This window comes from Melospiza georgiana, chromosome 4 (assembly GCF_028018845.1).
Source record: "Melospiza georgiana isolate bMelGeo1 chromosome 4, bMelGeo1.pri, whole genome shotgun sequence".
NCBI classification, from domain to species: domain Eukaryota; kingdom Metazoa; phylum Chordata; class Aves; order Passeriformes; family Passerellidae; genus Melospiza; species Melospiza georgiana.
Window position 1 is genome coordinate 36521297 of NC_080433.1, and position 21405 is coordinate 36542701.

At 41.8% G+C, this 21405-nt stretch overlaps 1 protein-coding gene across 2 annotated transcripts in view; it reads right to left on the reverse strand.

Moving 5' to 3' along the window:
- Positions 1-20526, reverse strand: part of ELK3 (ETS transcription factor ELK3) — a 35591-nt gene extending 15065 nt beyond the window's left edge. For both annotated transcript variants that reach the window (XM_058022534.1, XM_058022533.1), the window contains exons 1-2: positions 20176-20526; positions 3242-3450 (exon numbers count right to left, since the gene is read on the reverse strand). In XM_058022534.1, the coding sequence (XP_057878517.1) occupies positions 3242-3448 (207 nt within the window). In that variant the 5' untranslated portion in view covers positions 3449-3450; positions 20176-20526. The remainder of the gene's footprint in view (positions 1-3241; positions 3451-20175) is intronic.
- Between the last annotated feature and the right edge of the window lie 879 nt (positions 20527-21405).

Genomic DNA, 21405 nt, shown 5'->3' on the forward strand with positions numbered 1-21405 from the left:
TCTGAGGACTTGATTTCCACATTCCACAACCTCTACATCTTATTAATGTCAGTATCAGCACGTAATTTCCTGGATTCACCCTCCTTCTCTCAGAAAAAAAACCTCATGGGAAAATCACTAGCTTCTCTCTTGTGGTGTCATCGTGAAATATTCATAGGGATGTTCAGTAGCCTTGAAACCCCTGGAGACTTCCAAAAGATATGTGCCATTACAGCTACCATAAAAACAAAATAACTGGGTAACCTGAGGAAAACAATAAACTTATTAACCCTACTTTTATAGGTATTTTACTTCAAGCTGAAGTGCTCTGTGTGGGAATAGTGCTGAAGCATTTTCTTGCCTGAAAGCATTACAAGGGATTTCTGACTGGCAAAAGTGTGATATGGTGGACACAAGCTGTAGGTAGAGTGCAGGATGCCTTTCCTCAGTGCTATCTGTCATCTGTGCTGCTGCTCTGTTGAGACAATAGGAGAAATGCATTAAATAAAATAAGAGGGTGGGGGAAGAATTTGGGGAACAAATGAAACAGGAAATGGAGTCTTCAGATTATCTACAAACATTTAGCAACTATAATCATGGCAGCAAATTACAATCAAGACATGCCATACTCTACATTTCCTGGGGTGCTTTTTCTGTGAATTTAACATAAATCTAGCCATCAGCCTCAACAGCATGTCATGCTTGCTTTCAAAGCCAGGCTAAGGAACTTGTCCTAATTGTGTTATTTTTCTCCAGTACTGAAATTAATTTACTTTTAAGTTCAGATGAATCAGACGATGAATTTTAACAAGCCAGTGTTCCCCCCAAGCAAAAGGCAGAGCTCATAAACCCCCACTTATCCAGCAATCAGGTTTTATTTCTCCATGGTGAATAATTTCAAAGATAATCCATGAAACATTAGTTAGTTCAGTGTCAACTGTATGCAGTAGGAGCAGAGGGCAGTCCAAGAAAGGAAGGTCCAGCCCATGTGCTACCATACTTTCTAAAAAATCACTGACCCTTGTCTCAAACTCACATGCTGCCAGATCACTTAGGTTATAGGAAGAGAAATTCCTGTCAATAATTCCATAGTGCAAATGAAGTCCTGTCCAGAGTTCTGCCTCATCTTTCCTGCTGCCACTCCCCCATCTGCAGCTCAGTGTTTGTCACATTTGTTCAGTGTGCATCCCATTTGTCCCAGCACCCCCAGCTGCCAACACATCCATCATTGCACACCAGCAGGGAGGGGACAAGGATTTCAGAAGGCTCCTTAAGGCTACCTCAAAGTCTAGACTGCTTTTAGGTTTATCTCACAAATTAATGAATGATCTCAAGCATAAGAGCATTACGGTCTGAGAGGGGCTCTTTCACCTCCCCAGTCCTTCCCCTTTTGTTCTGCAGGGGAGAAGGAAGAATGTCAAGGAGCCTTTCCTCCTTTTCTTGACTTCTTCCCTCCTGTGCTGTGCAGTATAGACTGAACTGAAGGCAGAGGAAGCGTTCAGGACTGAACCCACTGCTGAGCAATTCCCTGCCACTCCACAAGGATTCACTATCTGCTATCTTACACCATTCAAAACCTGCAGCCAGGTTCTCTGTCCCTCTGCACTCTCCCAATAATCCACCTTTCTCCACTGTCTGGGAACCTACACGTCACCAAACACTGTACCCACAGAGTGAGAAGCTCCCACTGTTTCATTCCAAAGGAGTTACTCTTTCCATTTAAATAGAAAAAGCCATAGGTTTGGATTGGAGTTCAAACCCTGATTGCACTACATGGGGAAGAAATAATTTATCCTTCTTTCCATCTAGGAGCTATGACCTCCACTGGACCGCAGAATGCCTGAAAAAATGGCCAAAATCCTTGTGCCACTTAGATAAAACTGTCAGACAGAAGACCATCTCTACAAACAGCAAGCAGTTGCCTCAGCCAGGCAACTGATGAAGAAACTGTACAGCCACTCTGGCAGAGACAAAACAGATAACAAAGGTGTGTGCGTGCTGGGGGCAGGGAACTGAAAACAGAACAGGGGTTAAAAAAAAAAAAAAAGGTTAAGGGATAAAAGAAGCAAAAGAAGCAAGAGAGTCTCAGGTAAGGAGCCATTATATTCCATTACTTCAAAGAGAACAGAGAGATCTCAAAGCACAAGTGCTACAAATATCTTGTTCCTTGTTTTTAGGCAATGTCTGTTCAGTCACTAACAGCATATTTGGGTTCTGCCTGGCTCTGCTCTTCATGCACCAGCAGGCACTGTGTCTCCATTGATCCCAGTCAAGTTTATAACCAGAGGGGCTGGAGTCATATAATGAAACAAACTTCCCCGTGCTGAGCAGAAGCCTTTTCAGCACTTAGTGAAGGGGATGCATCACACCAACTGCCCAGAACAGCCACTGTACTGTCCTCACCAAATCCTTTCATGCCTTCTCCGTCAGGCCACCTTTGAAACATATTAAGTGGGAAAATCTGACTTCTAGTGGACAAAACACTAACATCCCTAAATCTAAAACTAATTTTTTTTTTCCAGGAGAAGGAGCCCCTGTGGGTCATGGAAAGTCTGTTCATCCAATTGTTCACTGTTAATTTGCAGTCAACATGCTTTTTGATCACTGTGTTAGATTGACTGCATAGCACTGTGCCCTGCAAGAATTAGTGCACTACAAATAATACATGACAACAGCACTCTAAGGTCAGTCCAGAAACAGTATCTACTTTCCTCTGCCTTGTGCAGGCAGCAGACATGCCCTAATTGTGCTGAATACCAGCATTACTCACTGTATAATTTCATCTCACCCCTTTTTCTGAAAATCAAGATGAAAACAGGCCAACAAGCACAGCTATGAAGTTCTCCTTTATAATATACAAAATCTATAAGAGTCTTTTTTTATTAATATTTAATCTTCAAGAATATAGGAAATAGTAAAACCTAATAACTTGGAATTTTTATATCTTATTGAAAAATATCCATTTAAGAAGAACTAATCCTGAAAAGATTTAATATCGATTGGTAAAAACAATATAATATTCATCAAAAAAAAGGGTGCAGAAACAGTTTGGAAATTCCTTTAATTTACTGGAGTCTAAAATTGAGAAATGTGAATATGCAAGACTTGTGTTCTACAATATCTGTATATTTGTATTCTACAATCTTTTCCTTCTAGGATCTTGACTAGTTAGAGGAACTTCTGAATAGCTTACACGGAGAGGAGAAATATTAACTGGTAGCAGTTCTATTTTTTTAGTGTGCATGAGAATAACAAAATTTACCTTGTCATAATAGTATCTGAGCGCCCGGCTCAGCTTGTCATAATTCATATTAGTTTTGTTTTTTCTGAGTCCCCACAGCTTAGCCACTTCTTCTGCCTTGAGAAGCTTGAATTCGCCATCATTAGATGTCCAGCAAATGAGGTGCTCGTGTTTCTGGTCTAGCAGCAACTGCAAAAGGAACTGCCACAGTGTGATTGCACTCTCCATACCTAGAAGGGACAAAGGAGAGCAACAGTGAGCAAGTGTTCCACCCAACACTCATTTCAGTAATAAGCTTTATGCAGGAGTCATCCTACATAGCTGAGAAAAGGAAGCTACCACATCATTCACAACCAAACATCCACAAGACCTACAGGTCTTCCACTGCTTTTCCAGTATTTTCCCCACTGCTGTTCTCTGAAGGATCACATAAAATAGAGGAAGTATTTAGAAAAGCACTGCCCACAAAATTCACATTATACAAGGTCACCGCCAGTTGGCATCTTCCATTCGTTGTAAGCAATTGCACTTCAAAGGAACACATAAGGCAGGGAGAAAAGGACTTAACATGACTATCCACTGAAATGATATTAAAAACCTGCTGTTTACAGTCAGGAGGAGTTTACTGGACTTCAGATACATCACTGTGAAAAAGGGGAGGACAAGGGAAGACCAGAGCAATTGCCTTTGATTACAGGACCAGAAGCTACATCTCTTCCCCCTCACACCAGCAGACTGCCTTTGCCTATTTTGTTTTTTTCCAGGGCCTCAAATTACTCTTGATGCTTCTGTTTCCCAATTCAAATAGGTCAGAAGACATTCTTTATTTTTTAGAAAAGCTGGAAGTTCAGTACACTTAAGTACAGTAAAGTAAGTGATGTTTATCCAGAACCTCTCTTTAATGGGGATCTTTTCTTTCATTATCATTGGTACTACTGAGAATGAGGAACATTTTTAACAGTGCCTGAGTCTAACATCTGAGGTTGGTTGAATTTTTTTCTCTGCTAAAGGTTGTTTGAATATCTTTTTCCTCTGCTACTGAGCCCTCCCTAGAACAAACCTGTTGTTCAGGCACTGCAATAAAAGGATAAACTGAAGGCTGGCTACATTCCAACTCAGCACAGGTATATATACAACTAAAAAACTGGGAGCATTATCGCTGCTAACAACTTATCATTTTAATGAAGATGCAGCTAAATCTGACCTTTTAAACCACAGAAATATTAAATGAGATTTTCACCCACTTTCAAAAACATTCTCAGCTTTAGCATGTTAACACTGAATCAAATAAAAATTTTTGGCATCTTCTGATTCTTAACTTGGACATGTTATGTCACAGAGATTTATTGCTGGTATTGATTGATTGACTATGGCGCTGATGGGGCTAATTATTACCCGATTTACTTCTGTGCATGAAACAATGTGTACTTTTGTCTTTATCTAGACAAGCTCAGGATTTGTAGCGCCCTGGTTCATTTTGTTTCCCCATGCAGTGTTGTTTGTGCCCTAGCAGATGCCACGGACAGGATGCCAGGCTGGCTGCCTGCCGCTTCCCTGGATGAGCGTACCACAAGAGGGCACAAGACTTCCAGCTATCCCCGGCAGGGAACAGGAGAGCTGCGGGAACAGCTGCCTCCTCAGGTCTGCCCAGCAGGAAGGACATCACCGCGCTTAAGGCTCATGAGTAAAAAGAAAAACAAATTGAGTGAGCTACTTTACCAGTGTATGATACTAGAGATACAAGTTAATGATACTAGAGAACGTCGTCAATAGTTTTGTGGAAAAACAAGATTTGGAGCTATGTTTTGGTCCAAGTAATTTTTAAGTAAGCTAGCCAAACAAGGGTTGGCAGAATTGATGATGATTTTATTATCTCTTCAAAATCCTCATTTCTCTAATTAACTGAGAGTCCCGTCTGAATGACAAAGACAAAACCACTGATGCCCAGCTGAGTGACACCATAACAACGCAGCCCTTTCAAAGGTCACTTGAGGCTCCTAGGACTGTCAGGGATCCTGGAAACAGAACAGCCTATATGGAAGCTCTGGCACTTTCAAACATTTGCATTTGCTTCATTGCAATTTTATACAAATCCTTTTCCACATAAAATAAGGCACCAAAACAAAATTCATAGCTAGGATTAAATATACCTGACAGTTACTCGCTTTACAGCCTTTAAAAGTTTCTTTAAACTACACCCTCTTTGCAGACATTAGCATCTTTAACAGATTATTTATCTATAACTTCATCGATAATAAATTGTCCCTATTAATCTGGCATCATAAATATACAGATACACATCATATATGTATATACTTTCTAATACTTGCAAGTTTTGCAATTGACTTTGCTAAAAACGTGTATTTATATACAATCATATTCCTCCTAAATAATTCTATTTTCTGTACATCACATATTTTGCAGCCATACCCTGCATAATTTTAACTTGCATAATAAAATTCCTCCTAACAAGAAATCACAAACAGAACTTCTGTTGCTCTGGAAAATTTTAAGTGCCATATAAATATCTTTCTTCAAAATTGTACTAAAATGTGTCCTATGCTACAAAGACCTGTCAGCAGAACTTCAGCTGAGGAAACTAAAGAGGGTTGAGAATTATGGAAGAACCAATACAAACTTCACCACCATACCATCACCCAAGACAGTGTAATACCTCAGAGACACAATTCTCTCACCCAGATCTTCCAGCACTCATGGCTCAGAAGAGAGGTTAGGTGGAACTGGACGCCCAGTGAAGAACATTTTGCTGCAGCCTGCTCCATCCCCATTCACCTCTGCCCATGAAAGCTCACAAGGTAACAAGGTAACTGCAGCTAACTTTGTACTAACTACACTTTCCATGATGAACCTGTTTTCTGGTGCTTATCATCTGTAAAATGTAAACAGTTTTGGATTCCATTTTATCTACTGAGTGTGGCACTCAAGGTGACTCAGCCACAGGCATGATGTGAAGTGCATGAACAGCACAAGCCTGGGTGAGAGAATCCCACAGGAACATTCACTCCACAAACCATAGGTCCTGGTGAGCAAGGAGGGGTGATTCCCATCAGGTTATCTCATAAAAGGTTACTGCCACCTTTTTGGAAGTGGCTCAGTTATTCCAGCTGAGATCCATGGATAATCTCTGGGGGTCACTCCAGGTGCTGGTGCCAGGGCAGATGGCTGTGGTGGGATTAGATTCAGGCAGCTCCTCACAACCCTATCTTGCCTGACCACAAGCTCTCCCAAGCCTGTGGCTCTGAAGAGGCTTTATAAAGGACCTGTGTACCTCAGACTTCAGCATCAATGTGCTCAGTTGGTACATGCATAAATCTTCTACTGCTATGACCCAAGTCTGCCCCTACAGAAATGAGATTAAAACAGCTCAATGCTGCATTGTGCTTCATCCCTCCATCTGCCACTGAGTTCCTGTATAAAGCTTCCCATATTGCTTGTACAGCAACTGTATGTATGATTCCTACAAGTGGCAAATCATGCTAATTACATTTTCAGCTGATCATTAATTGTATGGTCCTACTCTTCTAACCACCCAACTTGAGGCATGCGGGTCTGAGTCACACTGACTATTCACAGCTGTAACTACCTATAACAGAAGCCTTGCTCTAAGTATATATGGTGAAGTAAAATCTCAGATTTCTTGAATTTGGTAAACTGGTGCTAATCTCATTTCCATTCTGTAAAATGTGATATGCAGAGGAATAGTTGTAGGAGGATCCTCTGCCCGGACTCCTCTCTGAGAAGGAGTTTGGACAGCAAAGGGGTCCCCTCTGCACCCCATGACTCAGAGGGAAGGCTTCTCTAATAAACTTTGTCTGCAGCTCCCATTCTGCCCATGGCAAATTCCCATTCTGCCCACAACAGAAGAATCTAAGATTCTGCAGTGACAGGATTTTATAACTGATGCAAAATATTTCATTTCCAATCAGGCCAACAGATTTATTAACCTGCCTTTCTCAATGGGAACTGTTTTGAATTCCACAAGGCACTAACTGTCCCCTTGGGAGGACAGAATGGCCACACAGGGCCACACACCTGTGCCCCATTTGAGTGGTCAAGCAAGAGAATCACAAAACAGATGTATTGGATTTATTAGAAGATATGTAATTCAACCAAAAATCTGGTACCTGTATTAAAAGTCATAATAAATTATGACTGTGAGGAGTTGGAGATCTTCAGAAAACATTATATTTCATTTATGTATTTTCCAACTCTTTTGAATTTTTACTGACTCAAAGGAAATTCAGTGTCTTGCCTTACTTTGACAGAAAGGGTCGTTAGGATGTGGCCACTTCTTACAGTGACCACATTTCATTCAACTCTTTATTAACATTAAATAGTAATAATAAATTACTCTTACTTCTGTGCTCAGTACAAGATTTGAATGCAGAGCAATAAATAATACACGGAACCACATACTGAATTACATGGATTAGCAGAAAAAATAGTTTTTAAAAAGCTCTTATTTAGATAGTCACATGTATCAATGGTACAGAATGAGAAACACAACTTATGTTAGAAACATATACCCTGTGTCATGGAAAGCCTAATCAAAATTCATACAGACAAAAGAGTCAGTTTTTTAATCCATTAACTCTGACATACCTGATTTTGCCATCTTACCATTTTTTAAATATTTATACAATGCATTTGACAGTCAAAGATGCTTTCTAAGCCATGAAACAAAATTTGCTAGTTTGACCTGACCCAGATAGCCTAGTAATTTTATTTTGTGATCACTTCTTCTACTGCTCATGCAAATAATCACAGGCATAGTTAGAAGAAATTATACTTGGAAATGCTGTGTTAGACAGCAAAATGGTATTTCAGGACTGAGTTTTCTGAAAATCCATTTCTCTGGCAGCTGTGACAGGGAACCACACTGACACCATCTGCATTAGCAATTTACATTCCTTGCAACGTGCTTCCCCCCACACAAACCCTAGCAACTGCATGATCAGTGTGATACACCATGCCCTCCACACACCAAACTTTAAGTTTAGGTCTGATGCCAGAAGGCAGCAAATCAGAGTGTCTGTGCTGATAATTCTGCTCCTGTTTCAACCAAACCGAGGGACTAACAGAAATGCCCAAACTTGGAGCAGCAGTGGAGTCAACACCATAAGCTCTCCCTGAAGAGGATAATGGAAATGGACAGAGACATCCATAGAGCAAAGTGTCCTGTCTGAGAGATGATATTCCTGTAAAGGGTCCACCCAAATTCCTCACTTAGGCAAGGGGCCTACATGCCAAATACTCTTTCCCCCTTTAGTATATGAAGACTGGCTCCAACCAGCATGAAAGAAACCACTATGAAAACATTATACAAGTTGCACTAGAAATAGTTAAGATGTGATCATATATGTGCTGATGAGCTGCATAAGCTTTTTCATTTTTTACCAAGACAATACATATGAAATTTCATGTGATAAAATGTCAGTCAGTAAGGTAGCATTAAGATCCAAAAATACATTTATTAACATGCTGGGCAAATAAGCAAGGCATCTTTAGGTCAAAGTGGTGGAAAACCAGGAGGCTCAAAGACAAACTGTGAGATAAGCAGGATAGTCCTCGAAGCATCAAGTTTTGTAGGACTCTTGCATAGGAAAAGCCACATGTAAAAGGCAAAAAGCTGGAAAGCAGCTCTGTAGAACTTCAGGACTTCTGCAGAGGTCCTTAGCTTTCACACAACTATGTTACAGCTGTAACACAGCTCTGCTCTCCCAAGTAGTCCAGGTTTCCTACTTGGATTTTTTTCTCCATGTTAGCTCCCCTACAGCCTTTTCTGCTGATCCTGGACAATCAGCATTGATTGAACAAGTTTTGAAGGCTAAAACTAGGAATCCCTCCAGGCATTAGGATCAAAACCAGTCCCTTTTGCTTTAGAGGGTCTGCAAAGGAACATCTGGGAGCCTGAGCTATAAACCAGGTCGGGGGATTTGGGGCAGAGGAGGGACAGCTGAGTGGGACAGCCTGGCTGGGGTGCCCAGAGGCTGAAAATAACCTGCTGGTGAGCAATTAAATCAGGAAGACATAAAAGGTGTTAGCCAGCATTACGCCATGTAGGTAGTCACAGAGAGATGGTGATCAGACATGTACGTGAAAAGGAGTAAGAGGCTGAGTCAGGGCAGGGAAATTAATTTCCCTTAGCATATGAAGAAACTGCTGATTCCTTCTGTAGCCAAAGCAGCTGCAAAAGATCCAGCTCCTTTTTGTATGCCCCATCACAGCAGGCACACACCTCCACTTACATTTCCCTTACAGGCACGTGGGTGCTTTTGCAAGCACACAGCATTTCTCAGTAACAGATGCCTTTTTTTACCATTTCAGCTACTCTGGAAAACGTGTGTACATTTTTTGTGCGTCCATTTTCTGGTTTTGCATCCCAATTCTGCCCAGCACGTTTCTCCGAGCAGCGTGACGTGGGGCATTGTTAGTTTCTCATTCACGTTAGCATTTGGCTTCCTTTATTTCTGCAGGTTGCAGCCAGGAAACTGGAAAATGGGCCACAGGAAACCTGGCCTCCTACATCTGTCCCAGTTTGTAATAGCAGCTCTGGTTTTATTTTTCTAAGTGTCTCAGGTTCATTTTAACCCTTGAGAGGACTGCTGCAATACCATGTGCAAGAATGTGACTGTTTTGCCATTATTTTTTAACCACCATTTTTCAACAATAGAAATGGAGATTTTTTACTTAACTAAATTAATTTTAAAGTCCATTAATACTTAGAAAATAAACAGTTACAAATTAATTCAAAAAACAACTTTTGCTGGAAATTGGCAAAAGAATTCCATGTATAAATTCCGTGCTATATAAAACATCAAAGAGTACGGACAGACAAAAATACAGAACAAGGTAGTGTCTATATATATCCTAAACACAGTTCTAAAGTGAATGTCAATATGAAAAGTTTAAGAGCTTATAAATCCTCTAGAACATTTTTTCTATTTTTCATTTTTTCTATTTTTCTTTTTTTTTTTATCAAAAATTGAAGTACACGTTTTTCTTCTAACTACAGAAGCAAGAGTGTCGGTCAACAAAAGGAACTTTCCTAAAATAACTTAAAAATTAGTCAGTCATAACATTTTTCACTGAAAATTCATCTGTATAACTATGACTATATCATGAGAGATTAAAGACAATTGCCAAATCTGCCCAAATGTTTGCTCAGAACTATTTGAAAGAAAAAGCTGAGTCAATCCTAACACTTTATTTCTCAACAGAGATGCTTCAAGGGTGATAAATAGGATGTGGTTGGTGAGGAGTTAGTGATTCTGCCAGAAAAGAGAAAAAACAAATATCCATTTGTTTACTCAGAAAGCTTTCATATATTCATCAAAGGAGATTTTACTAGTAATTTAATTTGGCTTGAAAAAATAAGCTCTGAACTAAGTGTGTAAATATACCTGGTTTAATTTGAGGCAGAACTTTCTCTATTAAAGGTAATAAATCAAACTAGTGGTGCAATCCATACCCAGGACACTTTAGGGAACCAACTGTGTGTAAGATACAGAATGCTGGTAATTTTTCCACATCCAGCAACCAGGACATTTCCTGTCAGAGCATCCTCCAAGTCCTTCCATTGTGTTGAAACTGCAAAAACTTTCTAAATCAGGACTTCCTCCTATTATATTTTAGAGGCGTCTTTCTGGGAAATGCAGATTCAAGCGAAAAAAAAAAAAAAAAAAAAAGGAATTCCTGCAGCACCACCCAGTGGAAACATTAGAGAAAGCCACAGGGGTGCCCCAGCGCACACGTTCCAATTTACTGCAAAACTACAGTAATATTGCCACACAAACACAGACTGGTTTAAGGATGTGCCAAAAAAACACAGAGGGTTTTGCAGGACGATCTACTCAACAGAGTCATACAAGGTATGACTACTCTGCTACTCCAGCGTAACAGTCATCTTTTTACTTTAAATTGTAATTACAAAGATTATTTACAGTAAAAATTTACAAGGTCTCCTTGTCAAGCAAGAATACCCACTGTTATGGCCCAGCACGTTTAAAAAAAATAAACAGACTCCTGTGGTTAAAAGCAACACAAAAGAGACAGCAGCAAAATCTCACAAAACATTAAGGGATAACATCAAGTTCCACCACAGAGAGGAAAGCACTCACACATATGTCCAGTAATGCTTCAAGTAGGTACATTTGGTAATACAGTGTTTGCAGTTTTTAATTTTTTTACCTAAGTCAAAGAAAAGCGGAGGCAGATGTCCAAAGGAAGAAAGTTCTGCACTCTCCAACCTAATAAAACAAAGGACTGGTTGCCTGCCAAGCAGAGGTGTGATGACACCGCCTCTACAACACCAGTGTTTGCACATTTTCTGTAAGGATGCAATTCAAGAAACAGTTTTAATCCCACTGGAGTAAAAGCCCTTAGCAGGAGGGAACATGGCTAGTTGCTTCCCCGTGAAGGCTTGAAAAATAACCTGCTCAATTATTTCTAAAGCTAGCCATAAACAAAACTACATAAATCTGTAATGGCTCCAACCCTTCACCTTGGGACAGCCACAAAATGAGTGCAGACTCCTCACACTGCTTTCTGTCTGCTCATGTGGTGCACATCTGTGGCACGCTGGCAGCATGCTACACTGCAATCTGAGGGACTCCTGCTTTCAAAACCAATCCTATATGTTTATTTTTCCCATATGACTTCCTCTTATATTTTTGTCGGCATCAGTAGGACACGGATCATGATTACTTGAGCGTCCTATATAAAATTTCTGATGTTTCCAGAGATGAAGAAGGCAGAGGTTCCAACCTCCAGGAACAGCAGCTATTCTGAAAGTTTACTTAATATATCAAGACATGATTACTCCCAAATGCAAATGCTTTATCTGTACTCCCTTCTTTAAACGAAGCATTAAAATTTTCAATTTCGCAACAACAGACCAAATTCTTTGTAATTATTCAGTGGCTCAAATATGTTAAATTGTGTACTATTACTATCTGCTGTCTCAAATGCTGCCTTAATACATTTCATATTCAGATGTTTAAACTAATGTTCCCCTTGCCACTGATTTTTCCTAGACTGAAACTCAGATAAAAAAGCAGGTCTTTTTCATGCTGTGAGCAGAGAGGAAACTGGCCAAAAGGACAGGAAACAGCCCTTGGAGTTCTGTTAAGGAAAACCAAGGTGGCTGGCAATTTTCATGAAACCTGAAGCACAGCAAGATCATTGCAGCATAGACTGGTAGTCAGACTTGCCTTACCATGCAAACTGGATTTTCAGAATTTGCTGAATTAGCAAAATGAGCCATTGAACTATTAAATAACATTCAGGCTTACCTGCATATTGTCATGTTGCAAGGGGAGTCAGTTATAGCATTATACCAAAAATGGCGTAAACAATTCAGCAGATGGCAACCTACAAATATGGAATCATTTTACTCAGACAGTCTCTTCCCAAAACATTAGCTCTATTGCAGTAGGTTTTGGAGCATAAGCCAATGTAAGTTCCTTAGCCATAAAAAAAATGAGCAACGAGTCACAGCACTAGTCAAGGTCTGTACTTTTATTATCTCATAGTAAAAACATAAATTAATAATTATTCCTACACATAAAAATCTCAAAGATCTGCTATTCTTCTCAGTGCTAATCAAAGTTCTGCGTGTTTATCATGCACTAAGTTAAACCAAAACCCAACTAAAATATTTTAATCTCCTGACATTATTCACTCGCCTACTACACCAACCTAACTTCATTTGTTAAACACTGGGACATACCCTACAGAATACATTGTGGAATACATGAGATCTCAGCCAGGGGAAGAGCTGTTTGTCACTGTACTGTGTCCTGTCTGCTTAAACTAATTCCCACAGCTGCTGCAAACTATGAATGAGAGAGAAATGAGAGAGTATTCCAATGACTACAGCAAACTTTGCTGTATGCAGAGTGCTCAGATTGCACATGTTTAGAAGTGACACCGATGCACCAAGTGGTTTGTCAATGTCTCTGCTGCTCAGGATGCATAAGAGCCACTGTTTTGACTTGTATCCTGTCCTATTGAATCCTGTGTCTTATTGAATTCTGTATAAAATTACATATTTAAGTAAAATGCAAAGACTCTATTCCCTCTTCTCAACTTGGATGAGACTGCACAGTCAGCATTGTTGCGCCCTGCTCCCAGGGAATCCAACTGCTCTGTTCTGTGAGGGTTTTTATCACTGAAGTGGCAGTCCTGAAGGAGTGCTGCAGCCATACTTTCTATGCCAGCCCTATTCCACACTCACAGTTTGCTGAACTGACCACACACGCCACTTGCTCTGAGTCTGCTCTGAGTCACCAGACTTCACAGAGGTCTATATCCAGAATCCAAACCCACATTCCCATCTCAGCTATGTTAGTGTAGCATGGAAGAAATTCTCTGAAGGTAGTCAACTTTCTCCAGATTTAACTAACTGAGCTGCAAAAGGAATTTGTTCTTATTTTCTAAATGCTTTTTAAAGACTGCTTCTTCACATGAATTACTGTTAATTGCTGGGAAGAGATAATGGTGGTACTTCAGTCTATGAATTTTTTTGTTTATGCTGTATTGTGACTTGATACAGCAAAGGCCACTAACACTACCACAACATAAACATTTAAAAACAACAACACACATTAGCTTCCTTCTCAAAAAGCCTAAACTGAAACACATCTGATCAATTTTCATTAAAAAAAACAACAACAAAAAGGAGAAATATACAGAGACAGTAAAGAAGTGCTGTCACCACATTAGAGGCAAATGGATGTGAAATAGAAATCTGTTTTCCAGATGAACTATCAGCTGTGTTGCAAAATAAGGATGGGAAACTTATAGAAGGACATTTGATTGAAAACATTTAGATCCTTTAGATGAAGGATATAATCCAAGTCTACCCTTTTGTGTACAACTGCAAAAGCATCTTCCACACAAACATTTTTGCCCATTCACTAATGTTTTCAGAAAAAGAGCCATCGTCTAAAATAGTATTAGTGGGACTTTGGACTTAATACTTAGGTTAGAGCCTAGAGAATTTTTACCAATTTTACATGACTAGTAATATTCATAAAAATTCTGTATTATTCATTACATAATATAATAACTTTGAAAAATAAAAGACAATGTGTAAAACATGAGTTTTCCCCTTATGGTACTTCAAGTGATCTTCATGTTAGGAGCCACAAGATAAGAAAATTGTGTACTTTAAAGCTCAAAAAACTAAGACAGTATTGCTTGCACAAGAGCCAAAACACATTAACATGTAGTAAACATGGTATTTGCAAAGATCATCCAAGTTACATTCTGAATCTTCAAATATTGGGTAGTAAATGGGAAAGCAGAGACACAGACATGACTGAAGTGACTCTCTGAAATAGGTCAGGGGGAAGCCATGGAATGGGCAGTATCACTCACACAGTACATCCTGACACTGCAAAATTTAGAGCTATGGAAGACTAGGAGGACCCTTCACAGAGCAAGAAAGAACCACTGCAGTACCTTAGTTACATTTAACATGCACCTTGTCTCAGCACATTAACAGAAGTGCTGGCACACTCAAAAGTAAATACATGCCTAAGTGCTTTAAAAGATCAAAACAAAGTAAGTTTAGAAGTAAGTTCTTCCTACAGAGACTCTTGTCCTGAAGATCCTGAGCTGTATCTAACTGCTCAGATGTGGACAGACCACACGCTGTAGTCTTCAAAAACCTTTCTTTACATAGTTGACTGATATTTATCTCCAAAGTCCATAGGTGTCCTGTCTATAACTGCCATCACACACTTGAACAGTTTTCAACACTCGGCCCATGCACGTGGGGTCAGTGGACCTTCCTCCTGACACTGAGGCAGAAGCACTGCAGCACCACCACTGTGGGCACACTGCTCAGAAACAATTATGGATCACAGACACAAGAAGGACAAACCCCACTGCTGTAGACAATCACAGCAATGCCACTTGAGCAAGCAGCCAAAAATCAGACACGGTGTTGAGAACTCCATAACAGTAAGAAAATCCCCTATCATTTTCAGCTGAGTTGTACCCGCCTAGGGCATGGCAAAATTGGCCTCCTATATTCTTAGCTGCCATATAGCTTTAAAATATTACTTAAATATTTAGTTTTCTGGTATAATATGAGATACTGCCCAGGAATCACACCTATCAAGCAGATCAACAGTTCCAGGGTACATTTTGATAGTGCAAAAAAAATACCACAGTATTCATAAAAAATAAAAATGCAGAAATGACTATACAGTTGGTAACTGGCATTGAATTAGCTGCCAAGAAGTCTCTTTGTGATATTTTTGTACCCATGCCCATTGGCAGGTGTTTTCTTTAGTTCTTGCTTTTGGAAAAGCTGAAAGTCTCCTTCAAAGAGCTTTTAAATTAAAATCCACTCTTAACAACAAACCTGAAATGCAATACAATTGCTGGCACATAAAATCACAATGCATTAAAGACAGTTTTAAGGGCAAAGATGCATTTATTTTTCTGAAGTGCACAGCTGAGAGGCACTTTGCGCTTCATCTGCTTTATTTCCATCCACGCAGCCTTGTATTTTGTGGTGCAGTGAGATGGACTTCCTGTGCCTACACCTTGACATTCTCCTCATAATCATGACTAAATCTTTAATCATTCACTCTTCAACATGAGAATGAATGTATTTGGTCATTCAAGAGCTCTTAACAGCCTCCAGAATCCTCATTGATTCATTTAACAAGCCACAGATGGAGTAAACATCTGTCTAATGATTCAAGACGATGAGATTCCCCATTGTGGGGAGCACCGAGGAGAACGCCAGGGTGAATCAACCCAAGGAGACAAGGCGACTTCCACAGGCCCGTCAGGACAGCCTGTGGCATGAGCCACTGGGTGTGGTCCCCAGGCACAGACAGCAGCTCCAAACCAACAGCGCTCTGAAACTGGCCCAGGACAACTGTCCTGTAATCAGTGCACAGCTCCAAAATGGATTCCAGCAGCAGCACCCAGGCGTGCCGTGCACGGGAGCCATCTCCACCAGAAGAAAGCCACGGACTGATAAATCACCTCACTGCACAAAGGAGCTCAACCTGGCATATCTTTATAGGAAGTACTAGCTCATTTTTCAGTTCTTTATTATCTTAGATAATTTAGCATTATGACAGAGAACCACTCAGAGAGATAATGGTAACTACATGAACTTACAAATTTTAAATGATGTCACCAACTCACTAGTTAAAATCCTTTTTAATAAATACATGCATCACAAGTAACTATGTGTTGGTGCTCCCACCCTTATCCTGCACTCCCTTATCTTTAGTAGCCAAATGTCTGTTTATTTTGATACCTATTTCTGTCTTCTGAAGCAACATTGTTGTGATGTGACTGCATTCCCAAGGCTAAGATTTGTATTTTCTGTACAGCTCAAGGACCTCCATGTCTGTGTTGCACACAGCTACCTTCCTACATGCAAATATATGAGCCTCAGAGCAAGCAACAAGCTCTGTGCACCTTGGTGAACCTGAATATTTACTTTCATTCTGTGCTAAGTCTTTCAGAACCAGTTTTTGACCAATATTTGTGTTCACTTGACCAATAATAGCTGCCCCTAAGAATAACTCTGTCATGAATACCTCCATCCCAAGAAGGGCACTACAAGAAGAAGGCAAAGTTTACATAATTAGATTTTATGCACAGCAAATGGGAAATACTTCAGTCTTTGGAGTGATATACTTGATTTCTTCCTATGGCTTAAGTTTAATGAAATAACATTAAGTAGCAGGAGCAAAGAACCACTGTGAATCAGTAAGCACTGAGAATCACTAATGAATAAAAGAAAATACACTTTTGTTTCTACATATGGAAGTGTCCATGTGTGTGGTGTTATAAACAGTTACAAGGAAGGCTGAAACTGAGTTTCTCCCTTGAGACTGAGTTGCTTATTTCAGCTGTTGCATCTAGGTGGATGGAGTCGGCGATATCAGAAAGGATATAAAACAGTGGTTTTTTTCTTTTTAGGACCAACTCACAGAGTTGATTAGGAAAAATCAAGCTGTAAGCAATGATTGTAATACTGAGCAGACAATATATATACTCCTAACACATTTTTAGACAGGTGAAGAATAAAATTATATTTACAATAAAAGCACCTTTAATACTTTTTTTATTATTTGAGTGGAAACTATCATGCATTACATGACATCTGGATATTTTTTTTCTATTCCATTCAGAACTGTTGTATTTTTAACACATCTATAGATTACTTCTCATTCAACCTTTCAAATTCACAGAACACACAACACGAAGTAAACTACTACTACATCTGTTTTCCTGAGGACATCAAAATGTTTTACACTTATCTCAAACAAACACAACACACAAAACATATATAGTGTGGATAAACTACATATATATATGTGTGTGTAAGTATGTATGAATGTGTGTGCTTCATCTACTCTGATTCAGCAGACAGCACATGAAATTCCAGTAATATTTAACACAATAAGTGAACAATTTATTGTCCATATTTCAGAGAGAGATAGTGAGAGCCAGGAAACACTCCTCAGTAAGTTTTGGTGCTGTACACCACACCAACTGCTCCATAACATATTCAACAGGTTTTTGAACACTATGTCCAGTATTGCACTTCCTTCTCTAAAACTGAGACATTTACAAAAGAAATAAACCTCCAAAACTGAAAAATAATCCCTTGCTTCCTGATGGCTGCATTTGATTGAGACAGAGATTAGGCATTGTCTGGTTTGTACACTATTCTAAAAATTCTTCACTGCCCCGCTAGAAAATCAAGAGACATCTGTGTCGGGAGATTGTGTCACTAATCCACTAATAGATGTCCTCTGTGAAATGATGTTAATGAAGTACTTTTCTGTGCCACTTGGACATAGGAAGTGCAGGAAACACTGCAGATCTTCTGAGGTAAACACGTGATATACTGCAAGCACTATTTTTTTGCATAATATTTGCAAATTAGTTTAATGCTATCACATGATAATTCAAGTAAGTAGCTTGGTGTTACGTCCTAATGCATACAATTTTATTCTCATTTATTGACATTTCCTCCAGCTAAAATCCACTTGCAAGCAAGAATCCATTTTCTTTGTTTGCTCCAGACTTTTTTTTTTCCGCAAAAAGTTGTTGCTTCTAATTTAAAGATTGGTGGGGCAGGGCAAAAATCTTTGTAATTCTAAACATAGGCTTCTTTCATGACCATTATGAAAGCAAATCATCATAAAGTAATTACAAAAACCACTAAATCAAAACTGGTATGTATAAAATCACTTGAAAACAACATACGTAAAGCACCACCACAGGAAAGCTATGTGGGTGAATATATTTTTCATACATGGCCATCACCTCAGTATCTTGGCTCAAAATTTTTTAACTTTGCAATTACATGCAAATGTCAGACATGCACAGAACATGTTTATCATAACAGAGACATCTTGCTACCCCATTTATATGTTTCACCCTATGGGAATATTTATGCATAAATTAATCAGAAATAATTGAAAAGTCTGTATGAGCAAAATACAAGATGAATCACGGCTTTCGGCTTGAAATGAAATGCAACGATTGACTTTTGGAGTCCTCATGACCTAAAAGATGCTACATTATATAAAATTGTCATAGCACTACACTCCTAAGTAAATAAAGATGTAACTTGTCTCCCTTTCAACTGCAACGTTAGAAAGGCTGACAGGGCTTCACAAAACCCTCCTGTGTTAGGGAACGGAAACTCCTAATGAGATTAGTTGGTGTGTGTGCAGACATTACTTAGCCATGACTAAATGGGCTCTCTTCCTGCAGCCAGTGGAAAATTCAGGGAACTTTTTCCCCCTGCAGCATCAGAGTCCCTCTAACCTTCAGCAAAGCCAGATCCAACAACAACTCTCCACTTTCTCTCCCTTTCTCCCTCTCTCTTTTTTTTTTTTTTTTCCCCTTCCCTTACAAACATTTTTTGTGTTTTTTTCTTTTTTTCAGTCGGTGGTGGAAACTATCCACGTCGGCCAAAGGGGTCGGGGGGCAGGGGGTGGCTAAGAAAAGAGGGTGGGGGGAGGTCCGGGGAAAAGGCAGACGACTACAAAGGAAACTGTAAAAAGGAGCAAATACATAAACCTGAGAGGGAGAAAACCACAGAGTTTCTTTGTGAGCTGCAGTGACTCATTTTCAAGATGTTGTCTGCTGCCAGTTTCAAACCGGAAGCGCATGGCAATTAGTCTTGCTGTTTCCAGACAAGCCAGAAACTCTCCCGACACTTTTTTTTTTTTTTCCCCTTTTTTTAAAGCCCCTTCTGCAGTTTCTGCAGGAGCCTTCCCTTCCCTCCCCCCGCGCCCTCCGCGGCCCCGCTCGGCCTCGCAGCGCCGCCGGGGACCCCGCGGCGCCCCCGCCGCCCTGACAGGCACCGGGCGGCCCCCGAGCGCCGTAGCCGGGATAACGCTGGAGGGGGCGGCCTCCGGCACCGCCAGCCGCGGGGAGCGGGACGCGGAACGCCCCGGCACCGCCGAGGGGCTGCGGGCGGAGCGGGGTCCCGGGGCTCCCCGCGACCCCCGGCGCCTCCTTCCCGGCCCTGCCGCTCCTCACCCTCCGGCATCTGCCCCCCGCACAAACACACACGGTCCGGGCCCTCACCTGCACCCGCAGCTCCCGGGGGGCGGCGGGGCCCCCGGGGAAACCCTCACCGGGGCGGGGGCCCCCGCGGCGGCGGGAGCCCCCTCGGGCATCCCGGCCCGCGACTGCCGCCCCCCGCCCCGCTACCGCCGCACTGCCCGGGCCCGACCCCGGGGCAGGACCCCTGGGCTCCCCGGCCCCGTGCGGGGCTCCGAGCCCCCTCCCGCGGTGCCCGGCAGCCTCACCTCCCTCCCGCGGGCTATCCCCGCGGCTGCCACCCCACCAGCGGCCTCCCCTTCTCCTGCCCGCAGCCCCCCAAAGTTTGCGGGAGCCGGGGCGGGCGCAGCAGCACTTGTACCTACCCAGCGGCTGAGGGACTTTTCCGCTCTCTCCTGGTAGTCTAGAGGGAGCTGAGTAAAATTCCCTGTTTCTCCATGCTGACAGTCTTCTGCAGGCTCTCTGTTGCTCTAGTAATGAGATCCTGATTTTGTTTTCCCTTTTTCCTTTTTTCCCCCCCTCGGGCCGGTGTGTGTGTGTGTGTGTGTGTGTATGTGAGAGCGCTGCCCGTGAGAGGCAGCGAGCAGGAAGCCGGGGCAGGCAGACAGCGGCCCGGCTCACTTCCTCTCCCGCACTATTCCCCGGGCGGTTTGCAGTCTGTGTAAACAGCCTTTTCCTCCCCGCGCCCCTCGCTCTGGCCGCCGATGTGCAGCATGGCTGTAACACAAGACACACGCATAGTACAGCGGGCAGCGCCGACTCCGCCGGCTCGCCGGGAGCTCCGCGACTCCCCCGACCGCCACCCCTTCCTGTGCTACACCCCCAGGGAGGAGCTTCCCGCCGGCCGCCCCAGCTGCTCGGGCCAAAATGCACCCGCGTTTCCCCGGGGAGCACCGGGGAGATGCTTATGAACCCCTTGGCCATCCCGGAGGATGGTGGCGGCTTTGGCCCGGCAGAGACGGCCGCCTTGGTCCCACCGTGCTGGGGCTGAGGTCACCGTGGAGGGGAGCGTTGGGCACCTGTGGTGGGGTCCCTGCGGGCTGAGGGGCTGGTGGGATGCGGTGCCTCGCTGGACACTCGCTGGCCACCCTCCCAAGCTGGACCTCGCAGGGACAGAAAAGTACAGAAGCCGTGCAACATGGTACAGCAACTTAAATCGAGGGAAATGGCATGTTAAAAATCAAGGAGCACTCAAATCATAGCATCACAGAATAAGAGTTTTATTTGGTTCGGAAGGGACCATTGACAGTTGTTCTGTCCAATTCCCTAGCAATGAGCAGGGACATAATCAGCTTGATCAGGTTGTTCAGAGCTACTGCTTCAACCTGACCTTGAATGTTTCCAGGGATGCAGCACCTCCACATCTCTGGAAAACCTGTGCCAGTGCCTTACCACTGTTATTGTAAAAATATCTTCCTTATATCCAGTCTGAACCTATGCTCTTTTAGTTTAAAATTATTTCCCCTTTTCCTACTGCAAATTATCAAACACAAGCACGAGGATCTTGCAGCTCCACATCATATCTCAAGAGTCAGATCTGTGGCAGCTGATTGAGGTTTAGGTTTTGACCTTCAAGCTGTAGACCTCAGATATAA